Consider the following 9,984-nt stretch of genomic DNA (forward strand, 5'->3'; position numbering starts at 1 on the left):
CATTGTAGCGCCTTATAATCCGGTGCGTCTTATGTATGTCAAAAATTGGACCAAAAACTATTTTTTCGGGGTGCGCCCTATAACCCGGTGTGCCTTATAGTGCGGAAAATACGGTAATAAAAATCAAATGAAATGCTTAAAACAGGAACCTAATACATAATTTTGCTTTAATTATGTTCGTTTCAACACCAATTTGATGAGACTAATCTATTTCAATAGAAATACAACATGTAATTGTCTTCAGGTTTATTTTTTCATAAGTTTAAAAAAATGTATTCCCTGGCCAAATGTTTGAGGGTCCTTAGCCCAACATCTAATTTTGCTTGGGGCCCCACGATGGCTAGGGCCGTCCACGTTGACCTCTTGCTGTAGACGTTTACTTCTCCTTAAGAAAGATGTCAGTGAATAATCCACGCACATCGATATTGTTATTGCAATTGAGGTCATTTCAACTCGTCTTTGCGTCAGGCCACGGCCACGCCATCGAAGTGACGACACTAACCGTCGAGTCATGACTAACTCGAAATACGAGCGGTTTATGAGTTTGCTGCAAAAAACGTGAGCCGGAGCGAGGAAACGAAGGCAGACGTGGTGCGTTTGCGTGCGCGCTTCGAGTATCGCTCCGTAGACTCCCCCTCCCCCCGCCTGGGTGCCTGGCTGGTAGCCATGGGAATTCCGGCTATTTTTAGAAAACCGGCTTTTTCGGCTCGGCTCACTGAAAAGAGCCGACTCTTTCGGCTCCCAGGCGGTTATTTAGATTGTTTTGGTTTTTAATGACGTGTCATTATCAAACTTTATTCAGCAAATTAATTTTGGAAAATGTATCATGCTGCTATATTATAACATTTATGGTTTCATGAAACGGTGAATTTTACCCAATGCAAACTCTCAAATTCTTTATACTAAGCAAACGACAAATGATGCCACTCATATTGAACAGTCACCAGCGCCTTCGAGACAGACAGAGAGATAAGGAGAAAAAGAGAGAGAAAATGCACAAGAGAGAGAGATACAAAGAAAGAGAAAGTGAAAGATAGAGAGAGAAAGCGTAAAAGGCAGAAACAACAAGAGAATAAGAGAGAGATTAAGAGAAAAAGACAATCTGAGAAAGGGAGAGGGAATGAGAGAGAAAGATATAGAGAAAAAGAGAAATAAATGGGAGAGTGAGAGCCAGATAAAGAGAAAGTAAAAAAGAGAGGGAACAAAGGAAATAGGGAGAGAGAATAGTAAAAAGGAGATAAATATATAGAAAGAGAGAGATGGATAAAAGAGAGATGGAGAGAGACAAGGAAGAGTAAGAAAGACAGACAGACAGACAGACAAACAGACAGACAGAGATAAAGGGGGAGAGAGAGAGAAAGAGAGCGGGAGAGAGAGAGATAATACGAATTGAGAAAAAAAAGAGGGAAAGAGAGAAACAAAGAGAAAGAGAGGGATACAAGAGAGAGAGAGAGAGAGAGAGAGAGAGAGAAAGAAAGAGAGAGAGAGAGGGAGAGAAGTAGAGAGAAAAGAAGGCAGAAAGAGGAAAAGTGAGTAAAAAAAGAGAAATAAATCAAGAGAGTGAGAGAGAAAGAACGAAAAAGAGACAGGGAAAAGTGAGAAAAAAAGAGAGAAAGAAAAGTAAAGAGAATGAAAAAGGGAGAAAGAGAGGATGAGGGACAAAGACGGAAAGAGAAAGAAAGCAAAAGAAACAGATGGACCAAGAGAGAGGAGAGCAGAAGAGAGAGAAAGAGAGGGAAAGATAGAGAGAAAGACAGACCGAGTAAAAGTGCAAAAAGGCGAGAAAGAGAGTGAGAAAATCGGGGACAGAGTGGGAAAGAGAGAGATGGAGAAAATGAGAGACAAGAGAGCAAAGGGGTAAGAGAGAAAAGGAGAGAAAAAAAATGAGAACGAAAGAGAGAGCGAGAGCGAGAGCGAGAGCGAGAGCGAGAGAGAGAGAAGACAGACAACAGCGTCTCGAAGGGAGCCGGCTCTCCCGTCGTCGTCCCCTTCAAAGAGCCGTCTCATCCAGCCGTTCGGTTCTCGAACGCCCCATCCCTCCAAGCCTGCCTGACTTCTCACTCCTCCCGGCTGACTCTTGCTTACTTGCCTTAGCTGAGCGCTGCTGGCCTGGCGGCTCCACAGCAGCAGCCCGCAGCATTCACAGACCACTTCACTTTTTTTTTTCCTCTCTCGAAGCCGTGGCATGAATGATCTCATCGGAACCTTCCCCTCCGCTTTCACCGCCGACGATCCTATGCGTGATACAGAAAGAAAATAAGACCAAGGTAAGCTCCCCCGTTTAAAGAACACCGAAAGCCGGCGACTGTGTTGTTTGTGTCCCGAAAAAAAGTGATTTTGGGGATACGGGGGGCGGGCGGCTGTCTTCGGAGGAGGAAGCGCTACCAAAGGGTGGCGCTTTACGGGTTAATTCGCCTGTTACGATTCGTCTTTTTACCGGCGACAATACCCGGGTGACACCCTCGTACCCCGCCCGGAGTCCCCCACCCCGAACGAGGCTTATTTTCGCCCGTTTTCGCTGCCACATTGTCGCCTGCTAGCCGTTAGCCTAGCAGCGCAAAATGGCCTCATTGTCGCGCGGCGATCGGGGAGAAGGGGGGGGAGACAAAAGCGGGGCGCCAGCCGGCTTCGAGCGGCTCGTGTTGACACCAGCCACCGCGCCGTGAAGCTCACCGAACCCGGGTGTTACTACCCACGTTAGCGGGCGTCCGAACCGGGACGATAAGCCCGACGCGGAGAGCGGAGCGGTTGATTCATGACTGGGAAGGCCTCGCTGGCGGTGGGGGATGGGCCCCGCTAGCGGCCATTGACATACAGCGAGACTGCGTCTTGTCCGTAACTAAGGGGGATTTTATTCACGTCTTCTGCAGGTTTTCACCCCAAAAACGCTCGATTTAAATCCTCCCTTTGCATCCCACTTGTGTCAAATTATTATTTAAAAGCAAGAGAAGGAAGTCCGCGCGCCCCCCTTTCCTCCCACATTACATCAAAACAACTGGATGTGGCTAATCACATGATAGCATTTATGTCCTCTTTCAATAACAATCCAATCTTGGTCATATTCCTCAAAAGTCTTCTTTTAGATGGCGAGTGCATCACTTGTAAGCAGATGTGCTTATGTAACATCGTTTGGTGACCTGTCAGGAGGTATTTTTTTCATTCCAAGACCAATTGCTAAGCACCCAACTTAACCACACGTTTGGCAAATGTTCTTTGTTATTTGAGTTGGAGTCAATCGGTGCACCGGATCGTTTAAATGCTTTTTAATCCTATGCATGCGTGTTATTTTTTAAATGACCGTCAGTTTAAAGTTTAAACCTATAGCTATTTAGAAACCCTTTGTTTTCATACACAAACGAATCTAAATTGTATCCCACAAGAAAGCCAACAAATGATAAATGCCACTTTTTTACCATACTGTGACTGCTAATATTTCATTGCACTATATTATAAATTATATTCATGCCTATGCATCCTGTCTTTTATCCTATTTTTCCTCTTTCAAGTCTTTATTACAAGTTCACCGCCTTTAATCTCGTTGTATACAATGTTTCCCAACATTGATGTCAATGACAATAAAGACCATACAATCTTTATTTAACTTCATAAATTCAACAAAGTAATCAAATATTTCCAAATGTTCTGCAGCTGATCAGTGTTCTAAACCTTGTGTAGACGTGCTAACAGTCAATCTATTAATACACACACTCAAAATCAGAATACTAATCCACAATGAACGATCATCGCCACCTCAAAATAGACATCGATAATATCTGCTTTGGCAAATGTGTTGCCATCATTTTTCACTGAGGTTTCTGATTTTATAATCTAAAAAGTAATTACATCTTTCCAAAGGAATGTCAGTTTTTTTAGACAACCAGACCAATTATAAAATGCGTACCCCAAAAACCCAAACAAGATCGATATAATGTCAATTATGTTTATAGAAAAAGAGGATTAATTATATTTCAAGTATACTTATCAGGACTTGCCAATGCATATTGTGACAGACTGTGAGAGTTATGAGTAAATTAGTCCGTACTGGTTTCATTGTATAAATAATGTGCTGATTTAAGAAAGACGAGTAGTTTTGGGGGTTTGTAAGCGAGTGCAAAGTATGACTGCTAAATTTGAAAAGTTTCCGTAGTGAAAGAAAACCAGGAAGTGACTTTTAGTGTTTCTCTGAGCACCTGAATCTGGTTCCACCAGTTTGGATGAGCGTATTCTAGCACTCATGTCTCATGTCAACAGTGGCTGGTTTCTGTAATGTCATTTGTTTCATGTTTTAAATCATTACAGCGCCGTGCATTTGTCAGAGAGAATCCAAATTCCCTGCTTGTAATTGTTAAGAGATTTTAAAAAAACACATTCAAATATTAGCTTTTTCCTGATTTGTTTTTCGTACAGCTTACACGCTTGTATCTATAATGTAATGGTTTTTTTTACAAGTCAAGTCATGTTTATTTGTGACGCCCTTAATCACAAAGAGTCTCAAAGGGCTGCACAATTCAAAGACTATTGCAAACCACAGACTATTATGACAACATCCCCTGATCTAAAACCTACATGAGGGCAAATAATACACAGATATTGTCAACATAAAATATAGGTTATTCCTATGCTATAGAATAGAAGTGTGTTTTAAGCTTAGATTTAAACAGTTCCACTGAGGTTGCATCTAATTTGAATTTAGTAATTTCTGGAGTCTCATTATATAAGATATTCAATGATGTAAGACGTGATAATGAGTTGAAATGGTTGATAACAGAAGCGACTATATTTAGGGGAAGGTTCTCTTATACCCATAATCACTTTTTGTTTTCGAGTGATTTGTTAATTTAGTGATTTTTTGTTGTTGTTTGCGACATGATTGAACGAAGAAAAAAACGTAAGAATGCCAAATTGTTTACAGTTATTAATTTGGAAATGAGGCAGCAATATGGCAAAAACATGGGAAAAGTAAAGTATTCCTAATGTTTTTTAGTGCGCTTCATAATAATAATAATAATAATTTCCTTGTATTGTCATTCTGTGTAACAATGTACACAGAACGAAATGTCGATTGCACCTGACCCGTTGTAGCGAGCCGATGCAGCCGCAGCCAACAGAGGGCGCCGCCGACCACTTTTTAAGTCTTAGGAATGACTCGGCCGGGGCGCGAACCCGAACCTCCCAGTCTCAAAGCGGGCGCCTTACCATCTAGGCTACTGAGCTGGTATGTAGACTGGGGTTTGTGGTATTATGTCATTACATAGTGGCCACAGCAGCCAATTTAAAGGAACACTTGGTAATGTTTGTCTTCTAGATGTTTCTACATCGTGTAGTGCAACCAAAATTGACTGCAACAAAGCGGAATACAAACTAGGGAGATTCAAAGTGACCCGACCAAACCCGTTTTCTTCAAATTTTTCCCCAGCCTTTCACAAGGTTTTGGGCGGTACTCGTAAGCGTCACAATGGCGGACAATCTTGTCATCTCTCTCTAGGTGAGCTTTGTGTTATGGAAAATGCATTTTTTTTAAAAATGCACGTTTATTTGATAGTTCATGTATTTTTGTTTGTTATTCCAATCAATATTGTTTTTTTTACCACTAGGAGGCCCTAAATAACATGTAATGCCCCTTTAAATTGAAAATGAAGGTTTGGCGTCTTCAACAGTCAATTGCACTGAATGGGTTAGTATGGCAGTTGTGACTTGAAAAGAGCAAGAATTTTCCCAGTGCTTGTTATATTTACCCTATATTCTGTACAAGTCACAACCTTTTCCCTACATTTTAAACACTGGCTCTTTAAGTAAAGTGCATCTTTTTCTTTTTCTTTTCTTATAAAAATCACCTGTATTATCTTTGTGTAAATAGCTGAGCAATACTTGATAAAACGGTGAGCATAAAATGTGCATACAAAAAAACGCATTGATGTCTGGAAACAGTTATCCCAGAGAAATTAGTCCATGTTTTTGCCAACATTATTAATTTAATACATAACAGGAGCAAAATATGATGCTTGACATTTGGCAATGTATTCAATATTTACAACATACTCCAAATATTTCAACTTTGGCACCCACAAATCAAATAGTCAATTTATACACCTGAAATTCTGAATTAAACTGCAGTGGAAGTCTCTGCATCATTGGCGCCAATGTCAGGTCACTCGAGTTTCCTCTAATCCACGAGGAACAATGACACGCAAATGCGATACGGTCGATTACTGCTGCAACCATCAATGACAAAAAACAGAAAGACGCATCTATGTGACGCAGCCCTCATTCTTGTTTTCTTTTCGAGCAGTAGTAAATATTTGCTCGCCTTTTGTAATCACCTTCTTGAATGATCACGTGATTCAAAAACATGTGACCTAGGAACATTTAGGGGGCGGGGTTATGGCACAACTAAAACTCCTTTCTAATGAGTTTGCTCCAAACTGCTCTCCACCCCAAACGACGCACCCCACCTTTAATATGACATTTTGTTTTTTTCCACTTTCAGACAAGACGATATGTTTGCAAAGGGCATCAAACGCAAATTCCTGGACTCGGCAGATGAGGCGGCGGCTCCGGCGATCGTTCCCGCAGAGCACAACCAGGCGAGCGCTCGGGCGCCGTCGCATTCCTACAGCCTGCAGCGCCAGTCTCTACTGGACATGTCGCTCATTAAACTCCAACTTTGCCACATGCTGGTGGAGCCCAACCTGTGCCGTTCGGTGCTCATCGCCAACACGGTGCGACAAATCCAAGAGGAGATGACGCAAGACGGCACCTGGCAGATCATGACGCAAGCCCTGGCCGCCGCCCAGTGCCCGACCGACCGCCTGGTAGCCACCGAGGTGCTGTGCCGGCCTTCGGACCCCGCGGCGGCCGCCGGTCAGAGCCCAAAACCGTATCCCCTGGTGGGCGGCCTGGACGACTGCTACCACTCGGAGGAGGTGGTGATGGAAGCCGGGGACGGCCACAAAGAGGCCCTCTCCACGCAGTCCTACCTGGCGGGCCCCTTCGGAATAGGCCCTTGCTGGGAGGAGCAGGACGAGGACGGCGAGGAGGACGAGGACGGCGAGGAGTCGGAGAGCGAGGACACCGACGACCAACCCGAGGAGGACTCCAGGCCGGGGGATCAGGTTTTTGGCACTTTCGAGATCAAGCAACCGCCTCCGTCGCCGCCCCCGGACCCGGCGCTGGAGGAACTGTTCTCGGACGTTGACCCGTCCTACTACGAGTTGGACACGGTGCTGACGGGCATGCAGAGCACCCCCAAAATGGGACCTTACGACTTGCTGGAGAGTCTCTCCTCCCACGGGCCGCAGCCCCTCAGTCCAAGTGCCAGCTGCCGGTCGGACCTGAACGAACTGGACCACATCATGGAGATCATCGTGGGCTCTTGAAGCTCGGCGCCGCCACAGACTTCCTGAATGTGCTTTTGTTACACAGCCAGATTGTGGGAGGCTTAGGAGGAGGGGGGGCAAGGTGGGAATTTATCTGCGAGCCAAAAAATTTATTCTTATTTTTTTTTTCGGATCGGCAGCTCCCGTCGGGACCCTTTTTATTTTCTTTCCTTTGTACTCGTTCGGTATATTCCATACAAAGGAGAGGACTTTTCACAACTAGGGTTGCAAAGGGGCAGGAAAATTTCTGGGAAGTTTAGCCGAAGAATGTTCAAAGGGGCCAAAACTTTCCAAACTGGAAACTTTCCATGGAGATGACTTAACTCAGACCTCAAAAAATTGGTCGGGTGCACTCGCAAGTCAAAGTCCTGACTGTCTCCATTTGGCTAATAGTCATGTAAAAAAGCTAAAATACGAAAAGCACACTTTGTCACTTAAACAACCTTTTGCAATTGAATAACTCATCATGAGAAAAGATTGCAATGAATGAAATCCAATGCAAACTAAATTCTCTTTTTCATTAATTCTTAAACATTTGCACTGGGGGAAAAAATGAATTATTAAAAGGGTGTACAGTCCACTGTATGCTGAAATGTATCTTCTCCGACCGTATTTTAGAACCAACCTTCGAATTTTGTAAATTCCTCATGAATTTCCATGGACAGTTTGAGGACTTTTTCCAATTCTTGGAACTGCAACTCTATTTGCAAGAGTCCGTCTCTCTCCTTTTTATTTTTATTTTCTTGTTTTCTATCCATGTTTACGTCCGTCGCGCTAGCTCCCGCTCGGCCTATTTATTGGAAGTCTTCACACTACAATGACAGCAATCCAGAACAAACATCCAAATCTATGAATTCATGCCTATTTTCCTAAAGATTTGAGCAATTATGAATGGAATATATGTATATGTACGTATATGTATATAGAAATATATTTTTTTGCATTATACAGTTTGGGATTCTTGCAACTATTATTTGATATTCCTATTTTCCAAGATTTTAACAGCCACATTCAAAGACTCGAGTGCTTCCCGAGTTATTTTTTTGCCGCTTTCCAGGCTTTTTTTTTTCCTGCAAGTGCTGATTTCACTTCACTTGCTCCAAAGGTTTTACTTTTACTACCCAGGGAAGCAAAACCACACCCTTCCATCCAGATCATCCAGAAGAAGCCATATTGCTAATTTATTCTTTTTTTATTTATTGTATTTATTCTATCTTTAGGTACATCCGCGCCATACGTCAACCATTCGGCCTATTGGAAATTTTTTCTTTTCTTTTCCGCGCCATACGTCAACCATTCGGCCTATTGGAAATTTTTTCTTTTCTTTTCTTTTTTTAATTCCTAAGTGCAGTACCTATTTATTTCATTTTCTTTTAATAATCACAAGAACCGGGTCACAATTCCAATCACTATGCAGCTCCGTCATACGCGTTACAAAAAAAAAAAATGATTGTATACGACTCCAATGTCCTTTAAAGTCTTTTTATGCAAACGGATGCCTTTCTGCAAAACGGATGCTCACAGAAAAGAGGAGGCGACCATGGCGGAGAACTCAGGCAATGTATTGACGAATACGCAAGTTCAGTATTACGCATTCACACACACGCACATACACTCCTGAAGGATGTCACGCTGGTCGCAATGGGAGCTAGAACTTCAAAGACTTATTACTACCGTTGTCAAAAATGTATGCATTTTTATATCCAGACAAAAAACCTTGTAGCGTCTTTGTAAATATTTTTTTATAATAAAAGATGCAACTATTTGTGTGTGTTCTGTATTCTTTGTATTACCTTTGTGTTAAAAAACACATTCTGACTTTGCTATTTAATCATTTTCCTTATTCCAGTGTTTTTCAACCAGTTTTGGCGTGATACCTTGTCTGGTGTGCCGCAGGAATCTGCCCAATTTTATTTTTGCAAAAAATCGGGCCATTATTCGGTATTTTTGCTCTCTTCAGCAGACGAGGAACTGTAATAATAATAATAATTTACTTGTATTGTCATTCTTTGTAACAATGTACACAGAACGAAATGTCGATACACCTGACCCGTACAGTTAAACTGTAGCGAGCCGATGCAGCCGCAGCCAAACAGGGCGCAGCCATTTTAGTCATTATAGTCATCCATATCAGTAGTTGGCTGTAGATTTTTATATATTTTTTATATACTAATTATCTGCTCATGAGGTAGCACAGTATATTTAATAACCAGGGTTGGGTAGGGTTACTTTAACATGATTACTTTCAATTACATTTGCATTACTCCAATACCAAATATGCTAATAAAAGACAAAAGAAACTAAATATAAATAAAATTACTAAATTTTGTGCAGGCTTGGGGAGTAACGGAATACATGGAACGGCAAAAATGATGTTGGCAAGCTGTTTGGATTTATCTTCATTTTGTTTCTGTGGCATTTGATGTTAGTTTCGCCGGAGATCAAAGCCAAGGAGAAAAAGCTTACCACTTGGTGTGAGTCATCATTTTATTCATATTTAGTTTCTTTTGTCTTTTATTTGCATATTTGGTATTGGAGTCATCCAAAAGTAATTGAAAGTAATCCAGTTAAAGTAACCCTACCCAATCCTGTTAGTAACTTAATTTGT

The 9,984-nt window shown here is 42.0% G+C and overlaps 1 protein-coding gene across 1 annotated transcript; it reads left to right on the forward strand.

Moving 5' to 3' along the window:
* The first annotated feature begins 1,992 nt into the window (after positions 1 to 1,992).
* On the forward strand, positions 1,993 to 8,322 carry cdca4 (cell division cycle associated 4). Its single transcript, XM_088354910.1, has 2 exons — positions 1,993 to 2,267; positions 6,488 to 8,322. The coding sequence occupies exon 2, from the start codon at positions 6,498 to 6,500 to the stop codon at positions 7,374 to 7,376; it is 879 nt and encodes a 292-aa protein (XP_088211036.1). The 5' UTR covers positions 1,993 to 2,267; positions 6,488 to 6,497; the 3' UTR covers positions 7,377 to 8,322.
* The last annotated feature ends 1,662 nt before the right edge of the window (positions 8,323 to 9,984 follow it).

Source organism: Urocampus carinirostris, chromosome 15 (assembly GCF_059441175.1).
Source record: "Urocampus carinirostris isolate Australia breed hairy pipefish chromosome 15, RoL_Ucar_1.0, whole genome shotgun sequence".
In the NCBI taxonomy this organism is placed as follows: domain Eukaryota; kingdom Metazoa; phylum Chordata; class Actinopteri; order Syngnathiformes; family Syngnathidae; genus Urocampus; species Urocampus carinirostris.